Source organism: Protomyctophum parallelum, assembly GCF_964188405.1.
Source record: "Protomyctophum parallelum genome assembly, chromosome: 4".
NCBI classification, from domain to species: Eukaryota; Metazoa; Chordata; class Actinopteri; order Myctophiformes; family Myctophidae; genus Protomyctophum; species Protomyctophum parallelum.
The window spans coordinates 27,702,206-27,723,734 of NC_139700.1; the positions used below are offsets into that span (position 1 = coordinate 27,702,206).

The following is a 21,529-nucleotide window of genomic DNA, read 5'->3' on the forward strand; positions in this document are numbered from 1 at the left end:
TAATAGTAGGCTACGTTTACTTCCTTTTTCCAACGTGAACAACTTGAACAAGGTAAGATCCAGTTTTAATAGCCGTTTTATTGTTAACGTTGTGCACAAAGAGGCATGTATATTGTGTAGTAGCCTATGTGTACTTGTGTAACGTATTAAGCACGCTGCACGTGTATGGGTCTATTATAATTGTGAACAAACTAAAACATGCGTTCACGTGAGAAGACAGATGTATAGGCCTACCTGATATAGTCAGTATGACATTAATTATGCTCGCCTATATGTGTGACAAAATAAGGCTCTGGTGGTCCATAGCCCCATGCCCTTATAGCTGGCATTGGCGCCCAGAGCTAAGATAATTATGTACATATTTTCATTCATGATTTAACGGTAATATAGGCCTACCGTTTTATTTGTAGAGGGCATCCGAGGAGGAGATTCAGGAGAGCTTCTTGCACCATTTTCTGCAAGACCATGGACTCAGCGTTCACATGTGAGTTTCATCATCATCATCATCATCATAGTAGTATTACTGTGCGTGTGTGTGTGTGTGTGTGTGTGTGTGTTTCCATCTCAGAGAACAAGTTCCATATCATTGTCTCTGTCAACAGGAATTGGAAGGATGCTGATCGAATGCACAGCTGCGACGACAGTGACTCCAACATAGAGGACAAGGAACATGATTTAGCAGCAAGGAGAAAATGTAAATAATATTAATAATAATAATAAATGTTATTTATAATGCACTTTACATGTGAAACAAATCTCTACAGACTAAACCTTTGCATAATAATACTTTAATATGTTATAATACTTTAAACTAAAGGGATTGTGACATCCCTGAGCTCAATTGCACCCAAAAAACCTGAACTTTTAACCTTCAGTAGATTGTCTGTGGTCTGGGGTTTTCTGGCTCAAACAAGTGTTCTGATTTTCCTGTGGAGTGTGATGTATCATGTAAGAGGCCACAAATCCCATATATGACATAGGAATTTGCCAGCAGATGTTTTAGCTGTTTTGCCTGTTTCCAGCTACAGCTGAGCTTACAGCTCAAAAGGCTTCACAGACACAGAGAAAATCCCACGCCACAGAAAATCCACTGAATGTTCAAAGTTCAGGTTGTGTGGGTGTATCACTGAATGTTCAAAGTTCAGGTTGTGTGGGTGTATCACTGAATGTTCAAAGTTCAGGTTGTGTGGGTGTATCACTGAATGTTCAAAGTTCAGGTTGTGTGGGTGTATCACTGAATGTTCAAAGTTCAGGTTGTGTGGGTGTATCACTGAATGTTCAAAGTTCAGGTTGTGTGGGTGTACCACTGAATGTTCAAAGTTCAGGTTGTGTGGGTGTATCACTGAATGTTCAAAGTTCAGGTTGTGTGGGTGTATCACTGAATGTTCAAAGTTCAGGTTGTGTGGGTGTAGGCTAATTGAGAAATTTGAGGTCATAAAACCTAAAAGAAAAAAAGAATTCGGCATTTAATTAGCAGCTCATGATACAATATGAGTGCATAATAAATAATAAATATGTCAATGCACATACTATAAAATACTATAAAAAAAGAGGTCCCTTAAAACACAAATTCAGTTCAGTCTGTGCAGTGTCACAGGACTTATAGCTCTATAGACTGCTGAACTAAAGCCCCGTTCAGACCTAAAGAAGCTGGAAAAAAAATGCAAAGCAGATTTCATTTCGACGCAGCTTTTGTTTTAGAAAGTGGGCGTGTACAAGGTACCTGTCACTCAAGCTGCCTGGACTGGCTTTGAGATGAGAAAGAAAACAGGCAGTTTGAGCAGATGCGCATTTGAAAGTCTAAAATGTGAAATAGCGACTTATAGAGGAGAAATAATTATATATTTAGTTACATCATAACCTATGTATGGATGAATAAATAATATAATCTTGGTAAACGTGTTTGTAAATAACCGAACGAGACTACGGACCAGATCTCAATCCTCCCTCTTTTACCCCGTCTTCAGTGCTCATGTCTCCCCCCCACTCCGCTCTCCTCTCCCCCAGGCCACGAGTGAAACCCTCCGGGCATTTTTTAAATAGCGGCTCTGTATGTAATGTTAATGTTGTTTTAGCAAGAGCATACCGTAGAAATACAATTGTATATATCCAGCACGTCGTAAAAGCAATTAAAACAGCTTATGTTTACGTGTGTTTTCCGGACATTCAGTCCCAAGTCTCCCTGGGAAGGGAGCCCCTATCGCGGCGCTGTCTGTCACTGACCCTCTCAGTCCTCGGCTGGCTATATGTGGCAGTAGGAGACCGCTCCTCCACCACCACCCCGGACCCTCACCGTTTACACTACAGCATCAGCACACACAAAGGCTATTATTGATCTCTCTCGCGTACACACACACACACACACACACACGTGGTGCACACACGCGGTGCACACGACGCGCTGGGGACCCGGGACTTTAGTTCTTTGTCTATAGACTATATATATATCTGCTAATTTATAAACCGTGTGTGTGTGTTTAGTCCACGGTCAGAGTCAGCTACGGGGTTCAGTTGTTCACCTCTCCGGACGGTGGGAACCGGGAGGGGGTAATTACTGCAGGGGCACTGAGAGAGAACTGGCTCGCAAGTGATCCCTGTGTCGTCGACTCGTCGGCTCCTCCACGGTGCTCACTGCTCCACCACCCCTCCCTCCCCATTAGCGCAAGTTTGCTTTTTATTTAGCAGATGATGTGAAACTTGGGCCACTATAGTAGCCTAGTAGGCATACTTTTATTACTCCATAAATAATCAATATCACACACACACACACACACACACACGGGGATTGTGTTCTTCTATCTATCTATAAATATAGGCTATCTACTGTCTTTCAACTTTTGCTATGAGGTTCATCGATAGGCCTACATGAACGCAATAAACCAATTGAAATGATTCCCTCAAATAAATCTTATCTATATGCGATTGGTTTATCGATTCAGAACGCAGCAAACCAATCACAAAACACGGGCAACATATTGCATAAATAGAGGGGGTACATACAACTGATATAAAGGCTATTCATTATTTTTTAAAGGTATGATTGACGGTGCCAAAGTTTCAACAATCAACATATAATGCAGCTACCGACACACACACACACACACACACACACACACACACACACACATGACGACCACAGAGAGGGGCCGGGCTGCTCCTCCCCTCTTCTCGGTGAAAGTTTGGGGGAAAAGGCAGCGGGTCCGACACGAAAAAACAACCGGTATTGTTTAGTTGTTTATCTATCTATCTATATCTGCTAATTTATCAACCGTGTGTGTGTGTTTAGTCCACAATCCGCGTCAGCGACGGATAGCGTTCTGGACTGGTCAGTAGTCCATGGCTTCGGCGGTGAGAACCGGGGGGGGGGTGAATGCAGGAGCACTTCTCCCCAGAAACCGTGCCAATCCACTGGGATAGAACTGGCTCGCGACGGAACACAACCTGTTTTCACCGCTTCGACAACTTGTTTCTCATATAAACTTTCATTTCTTTCGATAAATATGGTCTTTCTTGCCAAATATCCATTCATATTTCATATACAGCCCTTATTTAAAAAGTATATTTTTTTATGCGGAGAATCGAACCGGACAGCTCTCGGAGAGGCTTTTGGTTTTGTGAAATGAGCTCAACTCCGCCTCCTCAAACCACGCTGTGCTCTGATTGGCTAGCTTCAGCTTTTAAAAGCTGCTTTAAAGTTAAGTTTTGGGGAGAAAAAAAAACGCAAAAAAAAAAAAAAAAAGCTGTTCATTCCAAGCTTCAAAGCTCAAAAGCTGCTCTGCATAGAGATAACATGGGACCACGAAGCCAAAGCAGAAGCTAGCTTGGGCGGTGGGAACGGGGCTTTACGCTTGCCAGAGTGTGGGACGTGTGGAGCGTTCACAGCTTTCCTGTCTTAGCTGATCTAAGTGAGCAGGAGGAGGGGCTATAGTATAGGGATACTTGGATCAAATTTGTAACTTGTAAGATATGGGGTGCTATGCCTTTGGTTAGTACTTGGTGTGGGCAGCAACTGGGGGCCAAAGAGAGAAGTCATGGAGATTATATTTGGATCAGTATCTATCAAATGATGTTCAACTTGGATGTGTAGGATATGAGTTATACATTTTTCAAGAAATTGAGAAAACCTTATATATTTTAAAACAAAGCAATACAGCCCCATCACAGTTGGTGTTGTAACTTTATATATTGTCAATTACTTCCATGAGAGGGGGAGAGGTGGTGGAGTTAGTTTCTTTAGTAGACATTTTGAGGGTCCAATGGAGTTAAGTGGTTTTGTCCAAAGGCCAAAGCACTTTTTACTACTTTCCATTGGTTCAATAATTTCGAAACAACACACAGACGCAAAGGCCAAGGGACAATAGCACTGATATATGCCAAAAAAAATCTAAAACCTCATAAATTGAGTTATGAGGTTCCTCCCGACAGCAACGATATGTTGCCTTCCAGCTTACTTTGTAGGCACACAAGGACCACTCCCTCACTGGTTGTTAGGGGTGGTTTGTGATCTAACCAACCATTGTTAATAGTGACACAAAACTACAGAGTGGTCAGTTGTAATTTTTGACTTCTGCAATGTATACATTTCTGAAACTGATTAAAATAAGAATTTAAACTATAGCAATCATTGAGGCTTCATTTACCATTTAAAGATGAATTTGCTTGTTATCAGGTTAATTAATGTAATCAGCTTTACTGTAATACTTTTGATGATGAATATACAATGCTGTAATTTGAAACAAGGTGAGGTGGTCATTAACCCATTCTGAACGGGCACCCATTTTGGTGTTGGCATCATGTTATGCTTTAGCTATTGAAAAATAGCAGATCTACAAGCTCATATCGCGCCACCGAGTGGCGCGATACGAGCTTGTAGGTCTGCTATTTTTGAAAAATCTAAAAAAAACGACTGACATTTTTAGAATCTGATCTCAGGTCAGAATGGGTTCATCAGACCAGTGTGTGTCCGGCGGAAACCTCGTATGAATCTGATCTCAGGTCAGAATGGGTTAAATAAGGAAACAATGACCTCGTTGACCTGGCCCTCGTCATCTATTTTGGTAGAGCCAACTCATTGTTGTGTTCTTATTGTGCTACTGTCTGTCTGTTACATGTTCCCATCCAGTGTCCATACACGTGGGCTATGTTATGAGGACCACTCAGCTGGTGGTCGCCTTTGATGGCGAACGGCCCCTCAGGCTCAGAGAGCCTCTGGACCTGTTCATCTTCCCCTCCGTCTCCTGCCAATTCCAGGGAGTCCGTTGGCCCATAGAGTTTGAGGTCATCAATGATGTCATCCATCATATAGGTGTGTTCTCTTTTAAATCACTTTTCAAAACACACTTCTATTGCTTTTAGTCTGTTTTGTGTTTTTCACTTTTTGAGGTAAAGCTTAAAAGCGTTATACAAACCTTATGTATTATACAGGGGATATGTGGTTAAAACTGTGATGAATGAGTCTAGAAATGGCAAAGAAAAAACGTATGGTAATGATCGCAGCCAAACTCTTCACACACTCCCTGGATGCCAGAGCTGAATCTCTGCCCCAAATCTTTCCCAGGAAGAAATGGCACTTGACATTTCTCACCTCAGCCACATGGTGGCGCTATAACTGGCTGATTCATGGTTTTACCTATAATGGCACCTATCTCTGTAAAACCTTATATGCACACACCAAGAGGCCAAGGAAAAACCTTTTCCCTGTATTTTTCACATCTGCTCTTTATTACGCCACAAGGACTCTTTTTTGGTGGGGGATTCTATCCAAATAGATACACATGATCTCTATAGTCATGTTTGATTTCTCATATTCCATCCTGACCTGATTGTCTAAGATTGGCTTCAACGTTTTCAGGAGTGGTCCGTTTTGTACAAAATGCCGCAAATCATCAACGCAGTCGGATTGCGGTGAAACTGTGCACTCATATTGACTAGGCTGAGGAAGAAATGTCACTTGACATTTTTCAAGTCAGTCTCATGGTGGCGCTATAACAGGCCGAGTCGCATGTTTACATATAACTGCAGCGAGATCTGCGTAAAACTTTGTATGTATACAAGGAAAAATGTCTGGCCTGCATTTTTCAATTCTACCTTTTCGAGCGCCACCAGGAGGCCAACTTATGTGCAAATCGTTCTTTATATTACCATTGTGATTGTGTTCCAGAATGGGAGCCACCAGGTCCAGAATCATTTTACCAGTTAACAGGACATGAGAGGACGCCCATGCCAGTGGGAGAGGAGAAGGGGAAGGTGGTATACTGCATTGACCTAGGTAAGCCTGTGATTAAATATATGTTCAGCACAAAGCCATGTAGAACCAATACTGTAGCTACCTGGCCATGATATAAGTCAAAATATGATTGATCAAGCACTTATTTTTATATAAGAACAAATCAACATGAATTCAAATTCATTTTTTTAATAGATTCAATTGATTAAAATGTAATACCAATTTTATACAACAGAGTCATGCAAAAATAACAACAAATATAGCTGCAAGCAGCGATAAGACAGGAATCAATAAGCCCTTTTAGGCTGCTCAACAGTGCCACTTTAGGTCACCCAGCGGTATTGCAGCTGTTCATACCCCAAACATACAGTATACAGACAGACAGGCAGACAGGCAGATGAGTTTTTTCACTTAAGAAAATGTACTCCCGATTTTTTATCTGTATAGGACCAAAGTTAAGTTTTTCATATAATTCAAAATGGTGGGTGAGGGCAGAGGTCAAAAGTTAGAAGACGAAAGTTCGGCATGAGGCATGACAGTCAAACGGTTCATGAGCTATGCCTGTTAAAAGTTTGCATTTTCAATTGAGTGCTATAGCGCCACCCTTTGGCCAATGGTTGTGGGATTTGCATCCTCACCGTTTGGCATAGCCCTTTCACTCTAAATTAATCCCTTCTCTTTCTCTGTCACTCATTAAGCCACCAAGACCCCCTATTTCACCCACTCTCGTGTTGGGGGAAGCAGAAGGCCAATTAAGATCGCCACCTCTTGTGCCACACGTCAGGGGGAACCCACGCTAGAATTTGAGTCACGATTTGAGAGTGGAAACCTGCAGAAGGCGACGCAAGTGTGAGTCTGTAAAGCCTTAACTACCCTGATCTTTGCCATTTCAGCTCCTGAGCTGTCTTGTTTGTTCTTTGATTTATTTTGACTCACTGGCATTTCCCCTCATCTCACCCCTACCCAGTGGCGTCCACGACTACGAGCTCACTCTGCGCACAGACACGTACACCAACAAGCACACACAGTGGTTTTACTTCAGGGTCAGGAACATGAAAGCTGGCGCAACATATCGCTTCACCATCATCAACCTGATGAAGTGTCACAGCCTGTACTCTTTGGGTTTGAAACCACTCCTCTATTCCGAGAGGGCTGACAAGGAGAGAGGTGTTGGGTGGCACCGCATCGGATCTAATATCAGATATTATCGAAACTGTAGCCAGGTGGGTAAGAGCATGCCATGTCTCAAGGCGCCACTTAGCTTGTAAGCTTACGATTATGATTTAGCTAGAATGAGAATTGAGTGCACACTCAAATTTCACCTGATCTAAAAGTCTTTCTAAAAGTAATGAACTTTGAGTGATATTGTTGGATTACAAAAGTGAAATATTATCTGCTAAAGCAGAAGTTCAGTTTCCCATAGCTTTGTTTGAATGGCCACATAATGTGATGCATTTACAGTTCAAATCTGCTGCTGGTCAATCAAATCAAGCTATTATATATTATATGGGTAAATTAACTGGAACAGGAAACAGATATGCCACCTGCTGTAAGGAAACCTGAGAATACAGTTATGGCCACAGAGCCTTAGCAAACATTGTGGATTGGAGGGAGGGCGAAATCCATTTGACCCGACCGCCCGGTCGGTCAGTGTGCATCTGTTGAAGACTCGATATGTGAAATGGACTTGGAATTTTATAGCAGGTGCTAAGTGCACATAAAACAAGTCATCAGATGGCTGGGAGAAAGTGTGCAGTAGGATTGCGAGATACAATGCCACACTGATTGCATATAAACATATCAGCATATAATGCATAAAACACTACAGCTTTTAAACAACATCGTGAAATACAGTCTCGCAGAATGACAAAAGGACTGTGTGTGCGAAATCAGGAGAGAATACGATATTACATACTGTAGGTCTGTGTCACTCAGGCTGTCATTTCTCCTTTCAGGGTAAAGAAGACAACAATACCCTGTATTCGCTGACGTGGACTTGCCACTTCCCTTATGACTCTGACACCTGCTATCTGGCTCACTGCTATCCTTACACCTACTCCCGCCTGCAGCGCTACCTCAGCCGCGTCACGTCTGACCCGGCCGTCGTGGCCTACTGTAAACTGCGGGTGCTGTGCCGCAGCCTGGCAGGGAACATGGTGTATGTGCTGACGGTGACGTCCCCTGCTGGCAGTGCTGGCAGCAGGGCAGAGAGCAGGAGGAAGAAGGCTGTGGTGGTAACGGCCAGGGTGCACCCAGGAGAAACCAACAGCTCATGGATGATGGAAGGATTTTTGGATTTCCTGCTCGGGGACTCGGACGACGCTCAGCTCCTCAGGGACACTTTTGTTTTCAAGGTGATGAGGACTCAACTGTATATATATGGAAAATCTTGAAAATCAACAATATAAAAGTGACCTATTTAAATTAAAATGTTATTTTAATCTATTATTTTTTATAATCGACTAGATCAATTAGTTGAATTAACTTTTGCACCCCTATGTGTCCATAATCCCATTCCTTTTCCAACTTTTTCAACCAATTTTTGGTCCCATGCTTGTATCAATTTGATTGGTACTGCATCAAGATATTAATGGGTATAATTTATGTTATAGTATTAAACTATGTTTTTCTGCATAAAAAAATATATTGAAATATGCAAGTTAAGACTGTAAAGACTGACATAGCTCACAGATTTCAACACTTATTTAGAGTCTAATGCTTCGCTCAACTAGAGACTGGTGACAATCTCCCAGCTTTCGTTGCTAAAACTTTGAGGACGCAAATAGAGAGTGCATTGTTGCACCAATCCACAGTTCATCATATTGAGGTGGTAATATTATTGGTTTCCAAAGGTTTATTACTTGTTGGCGACTAGCGACTGTTCACGTTGCTGTTTTAGAAACTACCTTGGATTTTGAAGTCACCAGACATAGTTAGACATAGCAGAAGTATCTAGCAACATAAGACACTCACGAGACTCACCTGCGGATTTGAGGTCTACAAACGGTAGCACTCCAAACAAGCATCAACAACCTCATTTCCTGGTTCTGCTTTTTCTTGATGTGATGCAGGTTGTACCGATGTTGAACCCAGATGGTGTGGTGGTGGGGAACTATCGATGCTCTCTGGCTGGCAGGGACCTCAACAGAAACTACAGAACAATGCTCAGGGAATCCTTTCCCTGCGTCTGGCACATGAGGAGCATGGTGAAAAGGTAAGACAGAATGTTCACATACATACAACTACAGTACACACACGCATGCACACACACACACACACACACACACACACACACACACACACACACACACACACACACACACACACACACACACACACACACACACACACACACACACACACACACACACACACACACACACTCTGTGTCTCTTTCACTTCACAAACGTACTGAACACGACCACTTCTCACACCATTCTCCTGAACATTGGGAGTAGGATATGATATTGGATAATGAAACTCAACTGCACACCGAGTGACTCGAGTCCTGCTGTTCCATGTTTTCCTTCAGATTGATGGCTGAGAGGGACGTGGCCCTTTACTGTGACTTCCATGGTCACAGCCGCAAAAACAATGTGTTTATGTACGGCTGCAACAACCGTGGTGATTCCACACGGCAGCTCCACGAGAGAGTGTTCCCGCTAATGATGAGCAAGAATGCCAATGACAAGGTAGACGTGACGAAGGATTCTAATACTCATATTTGTAGGAGAACCGTGCATGATATAACGTGACTAACTGCTTAATGAGCTCGTGGTTGTGGTGTCCGTGCACTCAACAGGCTTGGATTGTCTGGGGACAGAGTGGCATTCTGACGCACCGCCATTCTGACTATGTGGCTTCTGTGTGCGGTTAAGTTTCTGGTTTAAGGACTTCAGTGTTTTGTACCATACTATTGTATGAGTACAGAACAAAGAATGTTTGCTTTCGCCATCTTTGTTGAAGAAGAGTCTGGGCAATTAAGATTTAGTCTTACTAGAAGCACTAAAAGTTTCTCAATCTTATATTTAGATTTAGTCTGGCTTAATCTAGTCACCTCTGAGGTAGGTCAATGATTAAAGTGTGATTACCTTTGAGGGGATTAAGACCACCCATTCCGCTGCTTCGGAATAGTGGGTTTATTGATCTATGACATGGTTGGTTCCAAAGGCTGCTTGCTATACTTACATATATGTAGTCATGTAGCTTATATTTCATAATCATAACACGCAGCTTCTTTATTGATTCATATACAGTGCTGCATACTGATATCAAATATCATGTTTCCCACCTCCTCAGTTCTCATTCAGGAGCTGTAAATTCAGAGTGCAGAAGAGCAAAGAGGGAACGGGGCGTATCGTCATGTGGCGTCTGGGCATCAGAAACAGCTACACTATGGAGTCCACCTTTGGAGGCTCCACTCTGGGTGTGTTTGAAGTGAACTCTAATTGTGACTTACTGTGCCTATGTGAGTGTGCGTTCAGCGATTTCATTAACATAATACAATCATCCACCTTGATGTATTTCATCTCCAGGTAATAGGAGCGGAACTCATTTCACAACACAAGACCTTAAGTCCCTGGGCTACAATTTCTGTGACACTCTGCTGGACTACTGTGACCCCGATCCCACAAAGGTGATTAAACACTTAAACCCTATACACTTAGTTGACCGGAGTCCCCCAGGGTTCTTCTGTATACTAGGCTCCCTATTGTGGTCCCATACACTAAATATCTATGGCAAAATAGCAGATCTACAGACTACAGTGCATCATGTTGCGAGCTTGCTATATTTGCCGAATGTTCATCCCCAGAATAGGGACACTAGGGTTCATGTGGTTAAAATAATGGTCTGACCTGTTTTCAAAGCCACCATCATTATAATATTATTATACAATAATATTACAAAGATATGTTTAGGCACAAACTGTAAGACAGAACACAACATGACCTGAAACATACCTTGTTTCTCTTTTTGATGACGTTTAGAGCACATCGATTTATTTGAGTACTGTCATTTTTGTAATTGTTTATAACGTTTCTCTTTCTCTGAATGTCTGCGTTTGTGTGTTAGACGGCATACTGTCTGACTGAGTTGTCAGCACTGCTGAAACAGGAGGTCAGGGAGAGGCTCGGCAAAGAGCTGGGCACTGACTGCAGCATCTCTCTCTCTGATGTGGAGTCCAGGTCTTTACCTTTTTAATAGCCTACCTTTCATCGTGTGACATAACTTTCACCAAGACTGAAAGCTTTGTTGTGTAATTTTAGCCCCATTTAGCGAAGAGGCACCAAGGATGGCAATGTCAATCCATCTAACACTTTATTCCCATTTATAAAATTACTATAAATTACATTTATAACATTACTGGATGGATTGCCATGGGATTTTCCGTGCACCTTCAGTAGGATGTGCCCCTAATGATTTTGGTGAACTCTAGTGCCACCTTTTGGCCAGTTGGCTGCACCACAGCCATTAGGGATCTCTGCAGGGCTTGTTAAGCCACATTCACCTTGAATTTGTATTGTTTTTTTTACTGCAGTGTATTGTATTGTGTATGGATGCTGCTGGTCCTTGTCTCAGAGACATATTTCTCCTAAGCCTTAGGAGAAATATGTCAAGGACTGCTTCTCCCTTAGGACCTAAGGGAGAAGCAGTCCTTGACCCTTGAATGTGATTTCCCTCGTCCCAGTGTTGTTTTTGGCAGCAAATTTCTATTTTAGTCTTTGGAATGAAACTTCATTTAGTTTTAGTCACATTTTAGTCACCTGGAATGTTTAAGTGTTAGTCTAGTTTTGGTCGACTAAATATCATAAGATTTTAGTTGACTAAATCTACAGTTGATTTAGTCGACTAAAATGTATTTTGGCAGGCCTTGATGCCGTCGTAATGGCTGATTTTACCCTTGCTGAAAATAGCAGATCTACAAGCTCAAAACGTGTTGTGCTGCGACGCGTTGTGATCTTGTAGATCTGCTATTTTCAGCAAGCAACCAAGTGTAAAATGACTTATACTGGATCTCTTGTCCACTAGTCCCTCCCTAAAATTTTAGTCTAGTTTTTATTTGTTGACGAAATTGTCAATAAATTCAGTCTCAGTTTTAGTCACCATAGACAAACATTATTCGTCATAGTATTAGTTGACGAAATCAACACTCCCTCCTCCCCCTGTCTTTACAGCACCAGTGGTTCAAACAGTACAGATTCGGATGGACTGCCGGTACATTTACTGAAACAAGAAAATGCTGTCCACACACAGGTACGGCCTGTGCACCAGAGTCACATGGAATCAGTCAGATGGCAATATATGAGCAGTTTCCTAATTTCTAAATTGGATAAATATCTCTTCTCTTTTAGATTAAGTGGTCATTGAAATACAAAATAATTAAGCTTCAAGATGCTTAGTCTTTCTACAAATTTGTGTAGACTTAAATGTTTTCAGTCATATCTGTTACTGGTGCGTTTCCCCTCATGCGGCTGTATTTCTCTCCAGAGAAGGCCCATCGAAAAGAAGAAACACCTGAGAACTCGTAAAGAGAGGAACCAACTGCGACAGGAGTGGATCAAGAACAACACAGAGCCCAATGTCCTGCGCAGTAGCATCAACAACATTGTAAGACACTCCAAAATCACGATTGAAGCATTTACTGTTTTGTTTTTTACTTGCCATTATAAAGTCATTTACAGGCAATTTCATTTCATATTATAAGACAGTTTTTTTTTTTTAAGTGTAAAAGTAAAATAAGTGACATTACAAGAAAAAGAAAGAAAAAAATAATTTAGAGTATCTGGGCAGCGTCTCTACCCATTTGTAGAATCGGCTTCCAGATATTCTGCTACTAACTCCCATCTCCTTTTGAAGTTATAGGGAGCTTAATTTGTAACTGGGCTGTCATATATTCCATCTTATTTATTTGTTTAACTTTTTGTAGCCACTGATCAATAGTAGGGGGGTTGGGTTTCATCATTTAGCCTACTGTTTTATTCTTGCGAGCTGAAAATAATTCATTGTTTTGGTCTTTGCAGGAGCCCAATCCGCTCAGCGAAGACGAAATGGTTAAAATGAGGATCGAAAAGACTGTAGGCCTACTGAGAAACGAGAACAGAAAGAAGGTATAAAGCAGATGATGATTAGAGTCCGGCCGACGATAGATTTCTGGGTCTTATGCTGGACAGTTTTAGACCACTGATTACCAGTATTTAATGATATTTAAAAAGTGCAACATCTTCTAAGCAATTTCAAAGGGTGGTCCGACAGTCATTACACTGACAACCTACCTCTATCCCTAACCTAACCCTCCGCAAGCACGGGAGCAGAGCATGTTCAAGCGGTAGTCCGACCGTTGTTCCCACATGTCAGACTAATGCTCCGTTGGAATTATGTTCGGATCCCATTTCGAAAACATTGATTTCAGACATTTGACTTATAAACAAACAAGTAAATATAAAATACCCATAAAGTGAACTCTTGTATTTATTCACTGTATTAAAAGAAATGCTCAAAAATCTACAAGCTAACAATACATCACAACACGGCAACATGAGCTTGTAGATATTTTTTTATATTTTCTGAAAACCTTTGAAAATGTTAATGACATGCCAGAATAGAGGCGCTCTGGCTCTAAGAATGATGGACAACCAAAGATACACACATAAAAGAGAAGAACTCATTGGCTTTCCACTTTACAGTATGTGCCCTCCAAGATCCCCTGCGGAGCAAAGGTTGACAGTTGGATGAGAAAATCTGCGATTCCTCGTTCAGCCTCTGGCCCCAGACTCACCAGCCATGTGACCCTAAGTCAGGACCAGGAGCCTATTAAGGTTAATTAATTATCTCTGCATCCTTTTGGGATCATTTCACTTGATGTAGGGTCTGTAAATTAAGACATTATTGGATCAAGCAAAAGTGTTCATACAAAGTAAAATCAGGAGTGCTCATTTGTGTAAAACTTTACCTGTCGACAGTTGATATCAGCTGTCAAGATGGTGATATTCTATTCTGTTAGTCAGTGATTTCAAAAGCTGCATGTGCTGTCCTTTTTCCCCTCAGTTGCTTTTGGACTTATACTAAGTTGCGTGCCGATGTGTGGTGTATCGAATATAGTTGAATATAACTCAGGATTTGCACTTTCTCTGTTTTAGAATAAATCCCTGGAAGCTATGAGGGCTTCATACCGGCATCACAGGGCTAAAGCGTATCCGCAACTCAGACTGACCCTGACCAAACTATCCCAATCAGGTAAAAACACTCTATTAGTATCAGAATTCAAATTTCTTGGAATTACACTAGACTCAAACTTGACATTTAAAAAACATGTACAAAATGTAGCCAACAAAATCAAATTCAATTTATCTAATTTCAGACACATAAGACCATATCTAACAACCGATGCAGCTAAACTCTTCATGCATGCTATGATTTTTTCACACATAACGTACTGTTTCACAACCTGGTCACAGACAAACCAGACAACTTTAAAACCCATAGAATCACTGTACAAACAGACATTAAAAACACTTGACCAAAAGCCCATCCGTTACCACCATTGCCACATAGTTCAAAAGTACAACCTATTTAGTTTTAACAGCTTCAAACTCTTTGCAGATGCTTGTCTCATTTTTAAGATCTTAAATGGACTTGCACCTCCACCACTGAACCAGTTCATAAATCGAAGGGACAGTGGTGACAGAGCAACAAGGGCAACTACCAGAGGGGACTGTGAAGTGCCAATCAGACGTAGTGTGTTTGGTAAAACAGTCTTCTCTGTTAGAGCCTCCCATCACTGTAACAGTCTCCCCACAGAAGTAAGAGAGACTTCCAACTATCTGACCTTCAAATTCAACCTGAAAAGGTGGCTAAAAACAATTCAAATCTGTAATCATGAGTAACTATTGGCACTAATTAGTATTCGGTGTCATTTCTCATTTCACTTTGCAGTTGTTCTGTCCCCTGTACCATGTTGATCTGTATTGTATTGTGTATGGTCATGGTGTTGGGTGCCTGCACATATGCACACATGGCATCAACGCATGGTGTTGTGTGCAGGCACCCCACACTTTGTCTTTCTTTTATCTGTATTGTACTGTGTTTTTGTATGGACGTGGTGTTGGGTGCCTGCACATATGCACACATGGCATCAACGCATGGTGTTGAGTGCAGGCGCCCCACACTTTGTCTTTCTTTTATCTGTTGTACTGTGTTTTTGTATGGACGTGGTGATGGGTGCCTGCACATATGCACACATGGCATCAACGCATGGTGTTGTGTGCAGGCGCCCTACACTTTGTCTTTCTTTTATCTGTTGTACTGTGTTTTGTATGGACGTCGTGATGGGTGCCTGCACATATGCACACACGGCATCAACGCATGGTGTTGTGTGCAGGCGCCCTACACTCTGTCTTTCTTTTATCATTTACTTTTTAAGAGCCTGCCCAGGGACTACAGATGAAATTTAGCTTTGGTTAACTCTGGCCCATTTACATTGATGTGAAAACTGACATGTTGATTAATGAGCGTTGTCCCTGTCAAATAAATAAATAAATAAAATAAAATAAATTGGTGTCTAAATGTGATCTCTACCATAGCCAGGCCGATTCCAGATTTTTGGGCCTGATGCCAATCCTGATTTTACTACGCCACCAATTACCAATGTTTTGACCTTTTTAAAAACTTGGATATGGAAACTACAAGGGTCTGGAGGAACCCAGCGATGCTGGGTGCTATTGGCGATGTGAAAGTAAATAAATGAATATGGATGCAAGCACATTGGAGCTGTGTAAACCTGGCTGAGTGGCCGGGTTATTTTTTCCCCTTTTCTTTACTTATAAAAGCAGTTTAGAGGGATAGTAGACTTTTGAACATTTTCAACTATAATGACATGCCCAAAATAGAGACGGTTTGAAAGTGATAAAGAATCTGGACACATCGGCAGCATACAGTAATTGATCACCGATGTCTCTACAATCACTAACTTTATCATGTTGCGGTGTATAATACACCATGTCTCCCTAGTTGAGGAAGTTCACTTCTGTGTTGTACAGTACATTCATGTGACAATAAACACTACATTGGTCATTTTAGTACTCTTGACAATAGGGGAAAGTCTCTTTCAGTTTGTCTGCATTTGGTCTTCACAGAGGAACCAGAGGAGGAGAGAGGAAGGTATTCAACTCAGCTGTTGCATCTGCACTCCCTGCTTCCACCTCAAACAGGGGCCTTCTATCCTCCCCAGCAGCAGCAGCCACCACTTTCTGTTGTCTCTCACAAAGGCTTGAGAGGTCAGTCCAAACATAGTTTGAGTGTTTACTCTTTACAGATTGTGAGGAATAAATTGGGATTCTCTCATTGATTGAAAACCTGATCCATAGTGCCTCATAGCTAGCTGTCTGGTCATAAAACTCATCTCCCTCTTTCAGGAAGGCTACCAGATTCTCTCAGCACTGCGTACAGGTAATCATAGAATCATCATAGCGTTCCAATAAAAGATGACATGACTTAACTAGGGTGAATCATTCAACATATTGTATATTTCTGATGATAGGTCTCCCCCAGGCTTGCAGTACAAAGTAGTTCCAGATATTGTTCCATCAAGGGTATTGGAACTCAACATATCATCAACCCTTTGCCCTGCCAAGTCTAGCCTTGAGCAGCCTCATGTAGACAGAAATGCTGCTTGGGTCTCCACCTCCCAGACAAACACCACCAAGTACAGACAGGTGATCCAGGAAAAAGATGCAATGGAAGGTGATACTCATACAGAAATGCCATTACTAACATGACACATAGACATGACACATTAAACAATAACTTAACTATGTACTTTTACTATGTAGCACATCTAATTTGCTATTTTGTTATATTGTTGTTTATTTAGTTGGTGTGTCACTGTTGGACAATGTGCCCATTAGTGGACAGGACCAGAGAGAGACTGTCCTCAAGAACCCACTTTACAAAATTGAACCGGATGGAAATTCATACTTGCACAGTCTGAGGAGCACAGATAGAGGAAAAAGGTTCGTGGGAATATTGTCTCTGATTTGGTTTGTAATCATCGTTCTTACATCCTAATAATACATTATATTTATATTGCACTTTACATTTGAAACAAATATCAAGGTGCTTTCGCTCTGCCTCTATTAATGGTCATTAATGGTAACACTTTTCTGTCACCTGTCTCTGTATCTTCAGATTATCCAAGAAAACCTTAAAAGAGCAAGATAAATTGGAAATTGGTGTTTTAACCACGTTGTCTAAGACTTCAGACCTCTTCCAGTTGGATCGTCCTCTGTCCCAGGATGACACTTTCCATAGGCTTCAAAAACTCAGTCTGGTTGAGGCCACTAGGTTTTCTCACACACAGAGAGGAAATCAGAAGCTGACACCTCTGGAGGGGAAACTGGTCAGAAGACCATCAGGATCTGCCCCACTGCATGGCACATACTCTTTGTGCTGAACACATAGTCACATAGGTTTTCTTTGACTCTAATGTTCTGGCTGGTCATTTGAACCTTGTGCATGTACTGCATGTTGTGCATGCTACATGCTAAAGAACAGATTTATTTTGGCAGGGAAAATCCACTGTGAGTGGATCATATAGCCATATAGGCCTAATGCACAGTGCAATGTCACATATAATAGTGTCATGGAAACATGTATTTTGCACTGATCTTCTGATTTTTAATGTCATGGATCTGAGATTAAAATTGTTTTTGTACCTTTATGTTGATTTAATGATTTAATTTAAGTTAACGTTGAATAGATTTACAGCCAAACCATCCAGTTTAATTTATCACACGTTTACACATCCTATGTACATTATTTATTCACAACTGTAGAAAAATACAAATGTTTAAGTGTTTAAAACTTTTCAAGCTCATTGTATGAAATATGACGTGGCTGCATTTAGTACAAATGCTATATCTGTTATGGGACACTTCACCCCTTTTGCAACCACTACGATTCCCATAATGCTTTGGTACACTGCTCCTCCTTGTGGATAGGGGGAGGGATGTTTACTGAGACAACATGTACCGGTAGTCCAGAAAATAAGTGAGCCCAGTGTCAATGATATCATGGACACATTGAAATACTAAAATATCTAAAAACACATATTACCCACATAAAAACCCCAGGAAAGTGTTTCTTGTCTCCCAAACATAATTAAAATAAGATCTGGTTGCAAAAGGGGTGAAGTGTCCCTTTAATGTATCAGTGAAGTGAAGACCATGGGCAATGAGATGGGCATCAACGTGGATGTCAGGCAGCTCAACCGGCAAGTCCAGGGCTCAGAGCTCAGTCAAACTGTCTTAGATGAAATTGGCTTTCTGTTTGTCTGACCATCTCTCGCAACGCCACGAAGCCAAAGAGGGCCTGGGGGAATGGGAGAACCCAATTATAATATAACATTATCAGAATTCCCAAACAAAAAGCCGTAGACAATAAAAATGCAAGATCCGAACTAAAGCCTAATTTACACAAAAGAGCGTTATTTTACAATGCAGAATACCATTGTGCAATGGAGCATAAAGTAGACTAGCTAGGGGGCATCTTTCATGTGTTATATAATTCACCTGTGTGAGTATGAACAAGGCAAGCACGATGTGCACGCCTCTCTCCAGGGGCTGGATGAGAATGGCCTTGTTGAAAAGCTGGAACAGGATCAATGGAAACTGCAGCAGAAGAGTCAGCAGCCAGAAACCTGCTAGCTCTGGGACCTTCAATCAATACAAACACATAAGATTAGACACCACCAAAAGACCCTCGTGTAATCTTTACAAGCTCTGCCCCCTAGATGCCGACTCCGAGTGTTATGTTGACCAGTATCACAACAGAAAGGTCAAAGCACAGTCACAGAACTCTTTATGTGTATGTGTTCAATACTGTACACAGCACGTGTATCCAACCTTTTCTTGCAAATTCCCAGCATAACCAAGGTACAGTCTGATGGCCTCGATCAGGGTCATTAGGATAAGAACAGTAACGAGGATGAACTTGTAGTAGTCCGGCAGGGCAGGATACTGGAGGAAATTAGCACAATTACTTTAACAGAAACATAATAGCTGTAAAGCATGTAGGAAAAGAGTTCTAGTGCCTGCACTTAAAACTGGGATTACAAATCCTACTTAAGCCACTATGTACTGCCTGTTTTGACTAAATAGGTTTACAGATTACTTTACGTCTCTTAGATTATTTTGACCATTTCAACGGATCACAATACAACAGAAGGTTGTCCTGAAGCTTATTTGATACCAAGGAACAGTTTGCAGAGGGCTTCCATTCGCTAATTAAGGGCATTACAATACAAAAAAATATCAACATACTGTAGTAACTGTGCCACCTGGCATCTATCTCACCTTGAGATTCAGCATTACAATTTCACTGACCCACCACAAGGGGAAGAACCATGTGTTGAAGTACAGCGACATCTGGAGTGGTAAACTGGACACAACTGGGAAGTGGAAACAAAGAGAATCCTTTTTAATACGCTTTAGTTGGCAATTATACAACACTGGAAACGAATTAATCACAAAAGAGATCAAACGTGTGAAACGTGCATTAGTACATGCTGGTTAATAGTAAACAGCATATTGTGCTGTTCTATCTCTCATACAGAAATTACTTAGCTTGTAGCTATTGGTATAGCCCTGAAACATGACTGAATACGAGAGTCATGAACCATGGCTACTATTGGTATTGCAACTGCAATGGAACTCACTGCAGCCCAGGTATTTTGCATGGTCTTCACGTGTAAGTTCCTTACGACTCTGATCAATAAATACATTTCGAGAGAAATCTCCTAGGCGTCTCCTGATCGGCTGCGGCAGGTCCATGTTGTCTCAAAACTAAACAAGAACATCATCACGAGCTAGCTGCAAGGAAAAGACAAACGCCCCACAGTTTCCTTGGTTACTAAAGAAATCTCGCGTTCAGCTGAAATCTCGCACATCTCTACCAGGCTGCACAAGCGAAAGTAGTTGTGTTGTCACATACTGTCACTGACAGTGTGTAAACCATTATATTCCACGCCGGTAACAGGTCATCTCGCCCTTTGCCAACTCGCCCCCGCGAAAAGTGAAGGTGGCTCGCACCGGAATTTCGAAAAGTGAAGGAGGCTCGCCCTAAGCCCTGGATAGCTCGCCCCCAAAGCGTGGGTATCTCGCCCCACAGCGTAAATATCTCGCCCAAAGCAGGGATATCCCGCCCCATGTTTATTTCATGTTTATTTTACCTTATTTCTCATATTAGAACATTTAGAATCAATGTTGTTTGTCAAAGGAGAACATTTCGAACCAGTTTGTTGTTGTTGTTGGTCAAATGAAAATGATGCATGGATAATGAATGGCTCACCCCCCTCCATTGTTCTGGAAATTCCATTCAGGAAAGGTGTTCCATTCCTCCATTGTTACTGAAATTAGTTGTTGTTGTTGTTGTTGTTGTTGTTGTTGTTGTACTATTCTGCTATGTCTGCATTACAGAAACAGAGGCAGCAAGCAACGTCGACTTTTACAAAGAAACTTGAGATAGGCCTACACCACGATTTCTCTGAGGTAAGAAACAATAAGTTTGATCACGCCGATGCGACATACTTAACCTGCTTTTTGTAGCGCGAAAGGGCACATAAGGGCATGTGGGGGGCCCTGGGGGATGTGATGTGGGGGGCCAATACGAGCTTATGTGGGGGCCAATAAGGGCTTGTGTTGGGGGCAAATAAGGGCTTGTGTGGGGGGGCAATAAATGCCATTGGCCCTTCAAGACGAACATTTGACAAGTAATGATAATTCCACTATCATAATGAATTATCTTTTAATCTGCCATCAGTCAGTTTTAGACTAATGAGAACATATTGCTTATTTTAATGACATGAAATGGCACAAGGGACGGACTCCACAAAAAGACCACCCCTACAAATCGGCATGCGCTACGCACGCCCACACATGTGCCCTTTTCTGGAGTTTGAGCCCCTGCCCCCTCAGTGCTCGCTGCACGGCCCTGACCCAAACTGTTTAATGTTTAATTGCGAATGCAATGAGCACTAACTATGAGACCCTGCAGATCATGTCTGTCTGTGTGTGTGTGTGTGTGTGTGTGTGTGTGTGTCTGTCTGTCTGTCTGTCCCGCTGTGACACCACCCGCCCGCCACCAGAGGGCGCAGCTGTAGCACACACACACACACACACACACACAGTAGAAAACTTAAAAAAATTACTAACTAAAAAGAAAAAAAAAGTACGTAATTTATTCTAATTGTTGTTATTGCAATTTACGAGCTGCGTTCGCTTCCCGCGTTTGCGCATCTTACTTGTGTAG

At 41.7% G+C, this 21,529-nt stretch overlaps 2 protein-coding genes across 2 annotated transcripts; one reads left to right on the forward strand and one right to left on the reverse strand.

Moving 5' to 3' along the window:
* Window positions 1-465: 465 nt before the first annotated feature.
* On the forward strand, window positions 466-17,675 carry agbl2 (AGBL carboxypeptidase 2; the record flags this gene model as incomplete). The annotated part of the gene is made up of 21 exons (XM_083762747.1): window positions 466-484; window positions 5,123-5,305; window positions 6,161-6,268; window positions 6,925-7,075; window positions 7,194-7,449; window positions 8,182-8,580; window positions 9,298-9,440; window positions 9,759-9,918; window positions 10,526-10,652; window positions 10,762-10,862; window positions 11,300-11,412; window positions 12,403-12,481; window positions 12,716-12,835; window positions 13,249-13,335; window positions 13,912-14,043; window positions 14,365-14,461; window positions 16,360-16,500; window positions 16,639-16,672; window positions 16,764-16,966; window positions 17,097-17,235; window positions 17,411-17,675. 21 exons carry the CDS (start codon window positions 466-468, stop codon window positions 17,673-17,675), a joined length of 3,057 nt encoding a protein of 1,018 aa, XP_083618873.1.
* A 353-nt stretch (window positions 17,676-18,028) lies between these two features.
* On the reverse strand, window positions 18,029-20,158 carry tmem17 (transmembrane protein 17). The gene is made up of 5 exons (XM_083763559.1): window positions 19,938-20,158; window positions 19,576-19,670; window positions 19,126-19,239; window positions 18,793-18,936; window positions 18,029-18,592 (listed from the first exon to the last, which is right to left on the reverse strand). Exons 1-5 carry the CDS (start codon window positions 20,050-20,052, stop codon window positions 18,515-18,517), a joined length of 546 nt encoding a protein of 181 aa, XP_083619685.1. The 5' UTR covers window positions 20,053-20,158; the 3' UTR covers window positions 18,029-18,514.
* Window positions 20,159-21,529: the final 1,371 nt, after the last annotated feature.

Excerpts from the sequence above, each read along its gene's own strand:
- tmem17 (XM_083763559.1), bottom strand. The coding sequence starts at position 20,052 with ATGGACCTGCCGCAGCCGATCAGGAGACGCCTAGGAGATTTCTCTCGA. Across the intron at positions 18,937-19,125 it reads CTGGGAATTTGCAAGAAAAG|GTCCCAGAGCTAGCAGGTTT; the intron begins GTTGGATACACG and ends TATTGATTGAAG. Across the intron at positions 18,593-18,792 it reads CCTTGTTCATACTCACACAG|GCCCTCTTTGGCTTCGTGGC; the intron begins GTGAATTATATA and ends CCATTCCCCCAG.